Source organism: Poecilia reticulata, chromosome 15 (genome assembly GCF_904066995.2).
Source record: "Poecilia reticulata chromosome 15, P_reticulata-male-v2, whole genome shotgun sequence".
Taxonomy (NCBI): domain Eukaryota; kingdom Metazoa; phylum Chordata; class Actinopteri; order Cyprinodontiformes; family Poeciliidae; genus Poecilia; species Poecilia reticulata.
In genome coordinates this window covers 628,745-643,859 of record NC_088844.1, presented here as the reverse complement: position 1 = coordinate 643,859, position 15,115 = coordinate 628,745, and the positions used below count along the sequence as shown (strand labels likewise).

The 15,115-nt window shown below is 40.4% G+C and overlaps 1 protein-coding gene across 3 annotated transcripts in view; it reads right to left on the bottom strand.

The window, feature by feature from the left end:
• The window catches only part of LOC145555014 (attractin-like protein 1), a 65,220-nt gene that overhangs the window by 20,950 nt on the left and 29,155 nt on the right, over positions 1-15,115 (bottom strand). For 2 of the 3 annotated variants that reach the window (XM_081616085.1, XM_081616086.1), the window contains one exon: positions 6,369-6,462. In XM_081616085.1, the coding sequence (XP_081472211.1) occupies positions 6,369-6,462 (94 nt within the window). Of the gene's footprint in view, positions 1-4,857; positions 5,725-6,368; positions 6,463-15,115 lie in introns of those variants that run through there. The other variant, XR_014091049.1, reaches the window with a different exon arrangement.

Genomic DNA, 15,115 nt, shown 5'->3' with positions numbered 1-15,115 from the left:
TGTTACCTTTTTTGACAATGACAATAAACTTTGAATCTGAAAAGGTTTAAAATAAAAACAAATGAAAGCTGTCAGATGTTTATGATGCAAGAGTTGTGAAGCAGCATGTATTCAATTTATAATAATTTAATTTATAATAATGACATTTAATAATGTCAGGCAACCAATCAGATTTTGTAACATAACTTTTGTGTGTCAATAACACTAATACAGTAATATCTCAAAAATATAGATTTCTACATATAGTGTCTCAGTCTGGTTTAGCCTAGACACTGCTCTTCTGTTCATCAATTTGATCTTTATTCTTCTTCAGTTTTAAATGGAAATTGTTTTTTATTTTAGATCTTCTCATTTCCAGTAAGACATTCTCCCTCTGCGTCTTTTCAAAGAGAATCTTCATGTAACTGGTCCCAGTATTTTACACATCTTAACACTTTCTTGTTATCTGGCTGTGTTCAAAGATGCTGTACTGCAGCTCATCATCAAAAAGAAGCATATTGATGTTCCTTCTAATTATAGACCTATTTTCAAATTACTCTGTTGAAGATTTAGAAAAGGCTGTTGATCGACTGTAGATGTATAAAAATGCTCATGGATCAATCCGTTTGAAACCCCACCACAGCACAAAGAGAACTTTTAAGAGTTTTTAATGATCATTTGTTTCAGTTGATCACGGTATTGTTAAAAATATCAATGTACATAATTAAATAAAATAATGATAGCTACTGAAGTGTACGCAGGGGATTACAAGAACAAAGAAGAGTGTTCTGTCAGGTCAGCATACGCTGTCAGATTGTCATACACTTAGCACAAACTCACGGCTATATCTGTCAGACACATCATTACCATTTAATTTTATTTAATTATCAACATAAAATCATGACATAGATCATCATACACTTTATTAACAATATGGCATCCTGACTTAGCGGCTAAGTAGGTTAATGAGTTTTACACGGGCGTGTGTTGTAGCTGACTCCAGCTGCAGCAAGACCCTGCTTTAAATACACTTTGAACCCACGACAATGCATGTATATCTATATAGTTATCCTGGAAAACAATTTAATGACTTATTTTCATCATAACTTGTTGCGTATGGTGAACTGACAACTCCTCTGACAGTCTGACTTCTTAATGCGCATGCGTAGGCATGGTACTCGCTACATGTATGCTATTCTGACAGCGTATGGTAATCTGATAGAACAACGGCTCTCAGTGACACTCCAGTCCTATTTAATAAATAAAGAGCCGTGCAGAAGAATCGTACTGCTCCTGAATGTCGCATCACTACATTGCATACTTTTGGACCATATATGCGACAAGTCAGTCAACATCTCCGCACAATAATTCAGCGCAATGAGGGACAACTTTTTTCATCACAATGCTTATGTGTCTCTGTACAGCTAGCTTTGCTAATATCATAATCATACACTTTATTAACAATATGGCATCCCGTCAGCGGAGCTTACCTTTCTTTGAAATACTTTTCTAAGTGACGAAAAAAGTTAGACGTAGTCCCCACCGTCTGTGAAAGCGAAGCGCTGCTGAATTAGCTGTGGCCATCGGATTTCTTATGATTTATGCAGCGCTGTTCTGTTACTGACGATTAGACAGACATCTTCTGCCGCTGAGAGAAAACCACTGCGCATGTCTTGGAGCGCCGCGTGCGAGTGAATGGTGGGGGGGGAGTAACATAAACACGTAATTGGCAAGTCACGTTATTGGTGACTTGCCAATAACAGTGTTGATTCAGGGGAATCAACACCAAAAAACAAACATTTCCCACACAAAAAAGTAGCAAAAACACCAAAATAGAACATTCAGTCTGTTACATTATGCTGTCAGGCTTGATGTCTATATTGTCATTAATATATTTTCGCCTGAGCACAGTGGTGGTTGATTAGCGATTAGTGATTTTTGATTAGCTGATTAAACATCTGCTCTACTGATGACTTGGTGGGCGGGTTGACCTGTTTTAGTGTTAACGGGACCAAAACACACCAAACTGCGCAGCACATGTTAAGGTTATCAAAGTCAACAACAGTTAGGCTAGCATAACTGATCCACTGCTCACTTGTTCCAATGTTTTCTTTAAGTTAAAACTTTTTCCTCACTTGTTAAATCTGAAGCCCTTGTTATCTAATTCATAGGGTTGAATTAACTGCTAAATATTGCATCCATTTTTCAGATTCTTTGCGTGACTGTGGTAATTTCCTGACCACCCATAATGTTGACTCAATGGACAGCAATGGCGCAGGTGTGGCGCACGATAAGTCACGTAATGTCCAGTCCGGTAATTTATATCCATCCATATCAATGCCGCTGCCTCGCGCTTCCCGCTACTCAGCAGTAGGTGTCAGGTTACATTGTGTTGCATTCAATTTTGTCAGAAAGAAGAGATTCGTGCGCTTAATGTCCAATTTCCCATAACTATTTATTGACTTCATAGTCGCCAACTGGGGTGGGAACAGGGGTGGCAAGGCTCTCATTTGGGGTGACAACTGCCACCCCATGCCACCCCAGTAGATCCGCCCCTGCTACGGAGAAAAGTGTAGATGCATTTATCTGCTTAATTTGTAATGGGATCTGGATTCACAGTGAATATTAACTAAACCGCAAAAAATGCGGCTAAATAGCCGATGTTAATATGATTGTAATTTCACGGATAAAAATAGTACATGATCGATTTTTTTTTATGTTGTCGGTCAAGATAACGAATAACAAAAATGTCTAGCGCGACCTGCTGCCCTGACACCAACTCACATACATCTTCATTCACAGTCTTACTTGTAAATCGATTTTTCTTTTCTTGGACATTTTGATGTTAGCTTGTCGATGTCTCAGTTTTATTCGCTGGGAAAATCAATAAACAGCTTGAAGTAACTCTGCTGCTCTATAGACCTTACCAAGCTCCGCTCAGAAACACCCCTCGTAAGTCCCACGTGACTTCATGTCTCACATTAACCTCCTCACAGAGCTTAGGTTCTATGGGATTTTTTGTTTCGACTGACTCTGCAGAGTATTTCTGAGTCGATTAGTTTAGCATTTCTACCGGATTTTCACAAAATATCAGCCACGACAATGGACAAGGGAACCAACAAGTTCATGTCATCTTTTTTGGACGACATCAAGATGTTTTAGCCACGCGATGCCTCTAACATTGTGCGAGTTGCAGCTAAATGCTACCAGTCGATGAGGAAAACAGCAGATCCTCAGACCGTCAGCATAAATATAGCTGTGGACAAGATCACTGATGCCTATTGTTCTTGCAAGGCTAGGTGAGTCGGACATTTATGGTTTTGAGGGTTTGAATGTGCCTACGCCTGATACACGGTACTCGATGCTAGCGTGGCTAACACGATTACAGTTTAGTAAAAGCTAGCGTGGCTAACACGATTACAGTTTAGTAAAAGCTAGCGTGGCTAACACGATTACAGTTTAGTAAAAAGCCTTTTCAGGTAAAATAAAATCTTTAATGTATGTCAGATACGGTACACATTGCATATTGATCTGTTCAGGTAACGTAAAGCTGTAACAGACAGGCTTTAAGGTGTAGAAGTTGTATCGATACTGCCATTATGCTGTACTTGGCTAAAAGGTTTTCATAATGGATGTGTCTGCTATTGACTATTTTTTTCATTCACTAAACACAAAGAAAGCAAAGCAATAATACTTATGCCAGCAGACACTTTGTTCTTATTGATTCTATGATGGTTGAGCTGCAAATGTGGTCGTGCACAAGCGTTAATCCAAGCAAGGCTTTCCGTTTCAGATTTTGGAAATCTGTGAATTTTAGTTCCACAAACACGATCAGGATACCTGACATCGCCTGTACAGATACCCCACTGATGGAAAACCATTTTTTTTCGAGTCCTGACGCAAAAACTGTCGGTCTGGTAGTCCACAATGTATATTAGCATGAGTTTGTGAGCCGGTAACCCACGTGATAGCTGCGCTGTGACGTAAAATGGGCATTAGCCAATGAAAGGCGGACCCTGTGGTAAGGTCCATAGTGGCGAGAAGCCGTAATCTTGGCTGGTAACAATTGGAATGCATTATGGGAGATGTAGTTTGTAGTCAATTCGTGCTCAAAACATATAAGTCAATAATGGGCCCATAAAACGCTGGGGGTGGCCACATAAAATGACATGGCGGGCCACATATGGCCAACGGGCCTTGAGTTTGACACATGTGGTTTAGAGGATAAAAACACTAGACTTGGAGCAAAACTCAGATGACCCAGCTTTTACTAGCATGTAAATGCACATCTGCACACAAATCTGGGAGCATACCGAAGCGTCAAATGAGTCTCAAAAATACTTGTGCACTTGTAACCAGATCTGTGTAAATGAAGTTTTGTTTGTGTATACCAGGTGACTTGTGCGTACTTTTTCAACATTTATAGGCATAGGGGAACATTTATTTTATTTTTAAGGTTTACAAATCCAGTATTCCACACGCACAGATATTTTTACACATGCACAAATCCTTTTACACACGCACAAACTTTTTACACACGCACAAATCCTTTTACTCACGTACAAATGTTTTTATGCATGTACAAATCCTTTTACACGTGCACAGATATTTTGAGACTATTTTCACTCCATAAATGTCTGTGATCCATTGCAGCCTCTATCAAACTGTTTGCATGATGTCAAAGAATGGTTATCTCCAAGTTGCCTGACCTTGAACTAAAACAAAACTGAAACTACCGTTTGTTGAGGGCATCCTAGGCAAACTGACTTCCTTGGCACTTAAAAGTATTGTTTTGAATTTATGAAACACCAATGTGCTAAGCAACTTGCAAGATTTAGCAACAGTTTTAAATAGATACGGTCCAATCAGATAGACTGATTCACAGGCTAATCTCACCTTGTTATACTTTTGTCCTTTCAAGAACAAAATGGCAAATAGGCATGATGTTCAAAATTATACTAAATTTAGCAAGTGCTAGGTCTATAGTTTTGCTTTGGAAAGTATAATAATGTTTTACTATTTATTTAGGGCAGGAAAGTGGGACTAATGCACTATGCTTATCTCACTAAGGTCTATAACTAAAAGCTGAATGTTTGGGTTCATTCACACCAGACCTGTTTAGTCCACTTCATTTAAACTCCAGCTTCTAGACTAGAAAGTCCAGTTCGTTTCAGAAGTTGTGAACGCCCAATTGAACTCTGGTCTGCCGCCTACAAACCTAGGTCTCAGTTGAACTGAAATTAACTCTGGTGCAGTTCCAATGCAAACACAGATGCCAACTGGAGTGACTACAGCACAGGGTATTCTTGGTAAATACAACCAAAACAAATATGAATCTAGCACTAGTAGAAGAAATGGCTTGTAGTCTTTTACTAGAGACAAAGGAGAAATCTTATAACCACTAATAACTGACGCTTCTCCGTTTTTGTTTGCATTTTGTGAAGAAGGAAGTTGCGCTCTGTGTCGTTCCTACGGTGATTCTCAGTGCAGCGCCACCACAGGTGGGGAGGGAAACATGTTTTTCAAAGGATTTGTTTGTTTGACACAGATCAGTATGAAAGTCAACCACACCAGCTGAAAATGTCAAAAATGTCGCAATTATGGTCCTTGATCAAACCGAGTCTATGAGATTATCATGTGTGAAAACATCCTGGTAAAGCTGGGAATTGGCCATTGCATCACCTGTACCATCTGCACTGACGTTCCTCATAAATCTCTGGAGAAAGGTTTGCCAAGTAGAGTCTCCTTAGTCAAAAAAACACAAAGTTTTTGAAACTTTTCAATATTATACATCAATCAAAATGTTATGTAATCTTATACAGAATGTATAGTTATTGCCCGTTTAAATGAAACGGATTAGATCATGTTACACAATTTTGTTTAAAATTTTGTCTAAATACAGTTATACCATAAAATCACTGTTTTTGAGAAAACGTATTTTTCTCCACGATTGTCCTGTGTCATTTTAGTATGCATTGTTATTACATCACATTACACACGCAAACGCACAGCAGCGTATTCTGCCTGTCTGTGCAACCTCGCCTGCTAGATTTATCAATGCAGCACTTCTCAGTCTGTCTCCATACTGAATTTGTCTGCCAACCCATTTAGAATATTGTAGAGCGGCAGCGGTCAAGTCTGGCACAGGCAGAGGGTAACACACACACACCAACACTCACACAACAAGAATATTCTGGTGAACAAAATCCCCATTTTTAAGCATTCAAACAGCTTCCTGGAACCAAAATTCCAAAAAGTTCTTCAGAGAAACTTATTTTAAACGATTTCCAGCTAATCTTGCAGCCAGTTCCGACACATGCTGATCACAGTGATAAATGGGAGTCTGGGAGTTGTTTAATCATAATGTAGTAACATGTTGGTGCACTCACAGCTGACACTGGTCTCCCTTGACGCCCTTTGTGGTACAGAAGCATTTTCCAGAGCTGATGTGGCACAAATTGGTGTGGTTGTTACAGTTACAAGCTGCAAAAGTAAGAACAAAGGAAAAGACAGAATAAGAGATGGGAAATTTGAAACTAAAAACAACTGTAGAACTGGAAGACAATTTTTTTTTTAAATCAACTCAATAAAAACACTGCAGAACTGTTCTCTGAGTGAGGCTGTAATCCCAAGACACGGCAGTTCTGCATGCAGTACTAAGATGGGCATTCTGTGTGTAAACACAATAATCCTTCAACTGTGTAGTTAATACAGCTAATGGGGTGGGAATGAATGTAGATGAAGGGACAGGGAGGAGGAAAGGGACATGCAGAGAGGAAAAGATTAGGGATGGAAAATGGAGTCAAATTAGATGAGGGGCCAAAACAAATTAATAGGATAAATTTGTACAACTTTGTATTTTTTATTTTTGTTATGATGTAAAGCACTTTGAAATGCCTTGCTGCTGAAATGTGCTACACAAATAAAATTTGATTTGATTTGATTTGAACACTGGCATTTAAATAAATGTAGCCTCAAATTTCTCAAACTTTCCAGCATTGGTTTCTATAGTGGCGTACTAGGGCCATTGCAGGTAGAAAATAAGAAGTAAATTCATCCCAAAAAAACTCAAACATTTTTGAGATTAATCTAAAAAAACCAAAAACTTTGGAATTGTTTTTAGTTCTTTGGATGAGAGTTCTATGCCTTATATTCTGTTGTAGGTTTATTTGTTGAAAATGTCTGTTCAACCCTACCACAGACTTAGTGTGACACTCAAGAGGGATGCGGCAAATTTCACGGTCGATCAGGGGGCTGTCCTGTAAGACTGTGAATTTCCGGAACCGCCCCCCACCCCCCCAAAAAAATGGTAACACTTTATTTGACGGGTGTGCATAAAACTGACATGACACTGTCATAAATATTACATAACACCTGTCATGAACTTGAATAAGTTTTCATGAATATTTATGTCATTAGCTAAACAAAAAAATTATTTGTTATGACAACTTGACATTAACGAAGAATCACTATCTGTCACAAATATGTCATAATAGTTAATTATCAAGTGAAAAATGTTATGTATCTTTGTTTATAATAACACTATGTTGTTAGTCTTAACTGTGAGTTATGAAATCATTATAATTGTGATTAATATTTTCCCTTAAACATTGGACTAGTTACAGACGCCATTAAGTGTTGTTACACTGTCAAAAGCTTTGACAAGATAATCATTCATATTTCTCCTCTTCCTGAAATAAAGTGGAACAAGTAGGATCAATAATAAAGATGTCATTAACTTTTATTACACTGTCAAATGATAATAGTCATTAATGATTCCTCTTAAGGTGGAACAAGTAGCAACAGTTATGAAGATGTCATTAAGTGTCAATATTAACTCTTACCTCAAGTAAAGTGAAGCAAGTAGCAGCAGTTATGAATATGCCATTATTACAGTGTCAAATTATATACTAACAGAGTCATTAATATTAAGTCTTACACAAGTAAAGGGGAACACACTGATCTATTTATAACTACCATCATAGCTATAGAACAAACCCTTTGTTCATTGGAGTAAAACAAAGGATAACTTGTACTTCTTCAAACAGAGGGTTCAACTTCTGGGCAGCATAGTGTAATTCAAATATTGATTTAAAAACTAAATCAGAATTACTTATTCTTTAACTTAAAAAAATGTTTCAACAGTCCTAACAATTTTTTTGCTTTGATTGTGTCAGCCATATCCTTTGTTATAGCTTTCCTGTAATGCTCTGAAAATAGGGAGATCTTCTTGTTGTCTTCATTTGGAGGAAGCAGCTCTTTCAAGATGTCTGGAGATTCTCAGAAATTATAGCTGATCTTGCAATGGTGTTGTGGTCAATGTTAATCATGGTGAAAGCCTTTTCATGAATTCAAACCTCTTCTGGACATTCTCATAGTGGGTGATGACTCAATCCACTGTAGTCACTTAAAAAAGGAAGAAAAATAAATAAACAAAAAATTATGTGATCTCAATTCAGCATTTATTTAAGTACCATTCCAAGAATGGCCCTTGCTGCACACTCTCAGAATGGTAGACTGGCAGACAAATGTCTAGTTAACATAACTGGTTATTATAAAGTGTAATGTAATAATTTCTTAATACAAGAAGCATAATGACTAGAGCCGAATAAAATTATTCTGATCAAATATTTGTTTGGCAGAAGTTCATACAGCCTGTTGTTATTCAGATTGCATCATTTAATGTATGGTTTTAGGCACATGAGTGCATCTTTTCACTTAATGAGCATTCAAAATTATTTCCAACCAGATACTCTGGCTTGTCGATGTTTGCAAAAAGTTTAATAAACACCAGTTTTACATTTGACAACAAAGGTTATCTAAAACGTAAAAGATTAACTCAGATGGTGGATGTTGATTCCTGCTCCCCCTTCCACATTTACCCGTCCCCTCTTACCTCCCTTCACCTATAGAAAATAGTAACATAAAAATGACTTACCTTATTTTCTTGGGGCATATTTCATCTGCTTCTTTCTCTTTGGTCAAACAGGGACTTCTTTCTCTCGTGGCTGGTCCTCATTAGTCCTATGTAGTCGCTACTCGCCGTGCGGCGTACAAGCATGTGACGCATTAATAAGGCTTCGTAATAACAGACGGCATACCGAGTTTTCATTTCGACTCTGTTGGACAGCACGGACTTCAAACTTTATAAAAGTGGTGTTTTTATATTGGTTTTGTGGTTATTCATCCATCCATCCATTTTCTTCCGCTTATCCAGGGTCGGGTCGCGGGGGCAGCAGCTTCAGAAGGGAGGCCCAGACTTCCCTCTCCCCAGCCACTTCTTCCAGCTCCTCCGGGGGAATCCCAAGGCGTTCCCAGGCCAGCCGAGAGACGTAATCCCTCCAGCGTGTCCTGGGTCTTCCCAGAGGCCTCCTCCCGGTGGGACGTGCCCGGAACACCTCACCAGGGAGGCGTCCAGGAGGCATCCTTACCAGATGCCCAAGCCACCTCAACTGGCTCCTCTCGACGTGGAGGAGCAGCGGCTCTACTCTGAGTCCCTCCCGGATGACCGAGCTTCTCACCCTATCTCTAAGGGAGAGCCCAGCCACCCTGCCACCCGGAGGAAACCCATTTCGGCCGCTTGTACCCGTGATCTCGTTCTTTCGGTCATGACCCAAAGCTCATGACCATAGATGAGGGTGGGAACGTAGATCGACCGGTAAATCGAGAGCTTCGCTTTTTGGCTCAGCTCTCTCTTCACCACGACGGACCGGTACAGCGCCCGCTTCACAGTAGACGCTGCCCCAATCCGCCTGTCGATCTCCCGCTCCCTTCTTCCCTCATTCGTGAACAAGATCCCCAGATACTTAAACTCCTCCACTTGAGGCAGGACGACCCCCCTGACCCGGAGAAGGCACTCTACCCTTTTCCGGCTTGAGACCATGGCCTCGGATTTGGAGGCACTGAGCCTCATCCCGGCTGCTTCACACTCGGCTGCGAACCGCTCCAGTGAGAGCTGCAGATCACTGCCACCGAGGAGCTTTTTGACCACCTCGGCGACATCGTCCCCAGAGATTGGAGAGCCCAGCCCAGAGTCCCCATGCTGAGCTTCCTCAACAGAAGGCATGTTGGTGGGATTGAGGAGGTCTTCGAAGTATTCCGCCCACCGGCCCACAATGTCCCGAGTTGAGGTCAGCAGCGCACCATCCCCACTATAAACAGTGTTGGTGCTGCACTGCTTCCCCCTCCTGAGACGCCGGATGGTAGACCAGAATCGCCTCGAAGCCGTACGGAAGTCTGTCTCCATGGCCTCTCCAAACTCATCCCACGCCCGAGTTTTTGCCTCAGCGACAACCCGAGCCGCATGCCATTTCGCCCGCCGGTACCCATCAGCTGCTTCTGGAGTCCCACAGGCCAAAAAGGCCCAGTAGGACTCCTTCTTCAGCTTGACAGCATTCCTCACCGAAGGTGTCCACCAACGGGTTCGAGGGTTGCCGCCGCGACAGGCACCAACAACCTTGCGGCCGCAGCTCCGATAGGCCGCCTCGGCAATGGAGGTACGGAACATGGTCCACTCAGACTCAATGTCCCCCACCATGAACGTGTTCGAAGTTCTGCCGGAGATGAGAGTTGAAGCTCCGTCTCACAGGGGACTCCGCCAGACGTTCCCAGCAGACCCTCACTACACGTTTGGGCCTGCCAGGTCTGACCGGCTTCCTCCCCCACCAAGTGTGGTTGAAGTGTGGTTATTTACTTCAAAATAAAGCCAGAAGTAAGATCGATCATTTCCACCTTATTTTGTGGGGTCTAAATGTACCACATTTCGAAACAACCAATGAAAATGTGTTGATGGTCTGTTGCTAGGTAGAACGGAGACACGCGGAAAGAGACGAGGGGGGGGGATTTGGATACGGCAAGAGACTAGGGTGCAGCGATGCTGGGGATTTTACTAAGAGCGTTTTGATGGGTTTTTAAGACTATAAGTGTGTTAGTTAGAGTTTGTGGTGTGTGTATGGTTAGTAGTAGTTTTGCTAGCTATCGCTACATGGCTTTATAGCGAGCGCTGACGCACAGAGAAGAGAGACTGGGATGGCCATTTAGACCTCGACTGCAAAGGGTTAGCATCCTCCACAACGGAAGCTTGTCTTCATTAGCATCCTTCTTTCCCCCCTCACCACCATGTGTCCTTAGGCTAAAATGGGTCTTCATGTGGCTAAAGTCGGCAAAGAGCACAAGCACCATGTCACATCAACCAAGTTGCTAAATAAGGATAACTTTGACTAACACAGTAGCTTTTAATTTGCTCAATTAAAATTGGAGGGAAAAGATCTATTTGCTTGTCTTTAAAATATGTTTAAAATTAAAGGCTAACCTTACAGTTATGGTGTTTAATACAGGGTTTCCCCCAGAAAACTTGCTAACATTGACAAAGAGGAACAGTCTGGAGTCAGTTATAACAGCTAGAAAATAGAGATCAGGATGATACCTGAGAGTAGTGATGACCTCTGACCTGAACCTTCAGAGCCACATAAAGACAGTTACAAAGTTGGCCTTCTATCAGCTGAAGAACATTTCCAGGATCAGAGGACTTATATCTCAGCATTAGAGAAGCTCATCCAGTTATCTTTAGTTGCATTGATTCCTGCAGCAGCACCTTCACAAGACAAGTTGCAGCTGATCCAGAATGCTGCTGCTGGAGTTCTGACTAAAACCAGGAAGATAGAGCACATCATCCAGTTCTACAGTCCTTGAATGAGAGAAGAAACTTTAAACTGCTGTTGGTAGTTTATGAACCACTGAATGGATTAGCACCATAGGCATAGGAAGCGGGGGGGATGGAGGGGACATGTACCCCCCAATATTGGAGAGAGCCACATTCGTCCCCCCCAAATAATTTCACCGCAGTTGCGAAGAATTTTAAAATCTTCCACTCGCGTGCTTTTATTTTGAAGGCGCACCACAGTGCATTCAGCAGAGCGCTTCCTCCTCCTCCCCCCTCTGAACGGCTCAGAGTAAAGGCATCAGCAGACCGGAGTCAGAGAAACTCCGTTTGAATGAGGTAAACGATCTGTCAGGAATTTTGCCTTGAATATCGCTCGTTTATAACATCTTCTTGTCAGTTTACTTTCATATATAGAACTAAATATTTTTGGTTAAGCTGTTTTAATTCTGGGATAGTCACATGTCCAAAAAGTTACTGCTAGCTGTTTAAAGGTTAGCTAGTCTAGTCACAATGATTTATAATGAGACTGAAAGAGCTGCGAAATTAGCCTTTTTATTATTTAAAATGAGCAACACCTGATCATTCTGACCACTTAACATGTATTTATATTATATTATATTATATTATATTATATTATTTAGATATTTAGGAGAACAGCAGTGCTAGAATGATGTTGAAAGGTGAAGAAGCTCTAGTGAGGTCTTCATTTAGTTTATTGAAATATGTATTAACTGTTTTTAAATTTTTAAATAAACTAAACTATTTTATTATGAGAGGAGCAGGTCAGGGAAGACATAGGAGAGCCAGGTGGAGTTTCAGAGTGTGAAGATATAAAATTATATTAATTATAATAGAACCACAAAGGAGAACAGGTGAAGACTGATGTCAGGTTGATTTCCTTCAACGTTTCAATATTTTTTTCATTATTTCCACACTATAAGGGTAATGGTTAGGAGACAATAAGAAAAGTGCTTGAGGAGAGGTTTAAAAATAAATTAGTGAAATTTTTTGTTACACAGTAAATAGAGTTGAGATGTATAATAATGTAAACATGTGAAAATTAAGTTGTTTAAATTCTCATTTTGTATCATAAAAACATACTTTTTATCTTTAGTTCACATTCTGACACTGTACATCACTGTAGTGTCTGTTGTAAATCCATGAATCCATGCAGGGACATCAGGCTGCAGAGAGTCAGAGGGAGGCAGAGACAGAAACACATATGCGTATGCAGAGCTGGAAAGTGAGACTGAGTTAACAGTGAGTAGCTAAGGTGTCTGTTAGAAGTGAAAAGTATCTTTTTTATTTATTTTGTAGATCAAACTGTTGCACTGATGTAGAGAGATGTTCAAGAAGAACAAAATTTGTTTTTTAGATTTCATTTTTGTTGGTCAAACAGATGTATTGAGTTTAAAACTGCTGAGTCCTATTTTATGAGCTGTTTTCTGCTTTGGTTTTAGAAGGAGGTAGAACCGATTCAATTACCAGTCAATTTATATCAATGCATTTTGACCAATAATCAAATGTCTTTTGACCAATAAGATATATCAGAATCTGTTAGCCTGTCTGTGCTACCAGAGTATGTAGCTTGCTAATTGTGAGGCAAATGAAAAGTGAGTGTTCATCCTGGAATGACGGTCATTATACTATGCATAACTTTAATCTGATTATTGTATTGTAAATAGCAATGTGTTAGATTATTTGTTACTGAAACAAGGGTCAGATTAGAGTAACGCATTACTGAAGTGTTGATGGCACAATAGTTTGACATTTCTGCTCAAGCTATTTACTGATCTGTCAGGTTTCTGATATGCGTCCCCCCCACAATGACAGACTTGTTCCTACGCCCTTGATTAGCATCACAATACATTGAAGAACTGCTGCTGTTGTATCAACTTCCAAAACCTCTCAAGTCTTCTGGTTCAACAAACTTCCAGAAACACATATGTGGCGGTATTTTACCGCAAACAACACACAGCGTTATGTTACCATCCTGCAGGACTTGGTGAAAAGTTACAACCACAGTTGCCATTCTAGCATTAAAATGACACCGATGGAAGTGAGTGAGAAAAATGCCTTTCAAATATTCCAGAATCTGTACCTTAAACCCAGCAACAGCTACTGTAAACCATCAAGAGGTACATTTAAAGAGGGGGATCTTGTTAGAGAATCCAGGGCGCGCTGTATGTTTGAAAAACGCTACGAGCAGAGCTTCATGGATGAAGTATTTGCAGTCACTGAAAAGATACCGCGATCTCCACCCATCTACAAACTCTGAGATTTGGATGATGATGAGTACGTTTTACTCATATGAACTTCAGAAGGCAAAACTACGTAAAGATAAGATGTTTCAAGTGGAAACAATTTTAAAACAACGCACTGTGAGAGGAATTAAGCAGGTCTTTGTACGCTGGAAAAATTGGCCTGATAAATTTAATAGCTGGATCAGACAGGATCCAAGCGGGAGAAGATGACAGCTTCTATGTCACTTTACCTAGCAATGCAGCTCTAAATGTTTTTAAAAATAATACCATCTCAAGTTACCGCATGAATTTAGCGCGGCATATTAATTTAGAAGGACTATGGCAGGTGGCTTTAACAGAGGTGACTTATCCACACAGCTGGCAAAATGTCCCGAAAGAAACAGCCTATTTTGAATGGAGGAAAGCGGGGAGGGAGAAGATTTACCGACAAAATTTTTCACACGGTTACTATCAGGTCTTGATGCAGCTAAAAAATGAGATAGAGTCACACCTCAGGCAAATTTATTTCCACCTGAATACGCTTGAAAACAGATTACACTTTCAATCAGATGGTCATCACCATCTGCGTTTTCACGCCCCGATCGCTTACATGTTAGGGGTGAAACCCGGTGAATAGACCACTTTTGATGAAAAGACGGTTCCTTACCCGACGGATATGAAAGCAGGTTTCTATCAGCTTTACTGTTACAGTGATGTAGTTGAACAACAAATAGTTGGGGATGCATATGCCCCCCTTCTACGTACAGTTAAAGTAGAAGGCAAGTTTGGTGATATAATAACCCAAAATTTTAATCCACCCCACTATCTCCCTGTATCACAAAAACACATTGAAAACATTGAGATACAATTTAAATCGGACCAGAATGTCCCCATGAATTTTACCTATGGAAAGACGATCGTGAAATTACATTTCCGACCAGCGCTACTGCAACGTATAGTGAGGTAATATCCTGCTAATTATACAGAGCCCTATATATCACAAGGAATGAAAATTCATACTGCTTTTTCACCGCAGTGCGTGAGAAGCATATAAGGAGACATGAGAGGAGGAAATATTGTCTAAATTTGCAAGAATAAATGGTTCTGATAAATCCGAGAGATGACCCCCACCGTTTTGCACACTATTATCAAAGCCAGGTTGGCGGAGCGCTACCCGGTTTTCACGGATCTCCGGTCATGTATGGCTGTGGAATCTGACCTATTTTTTCGA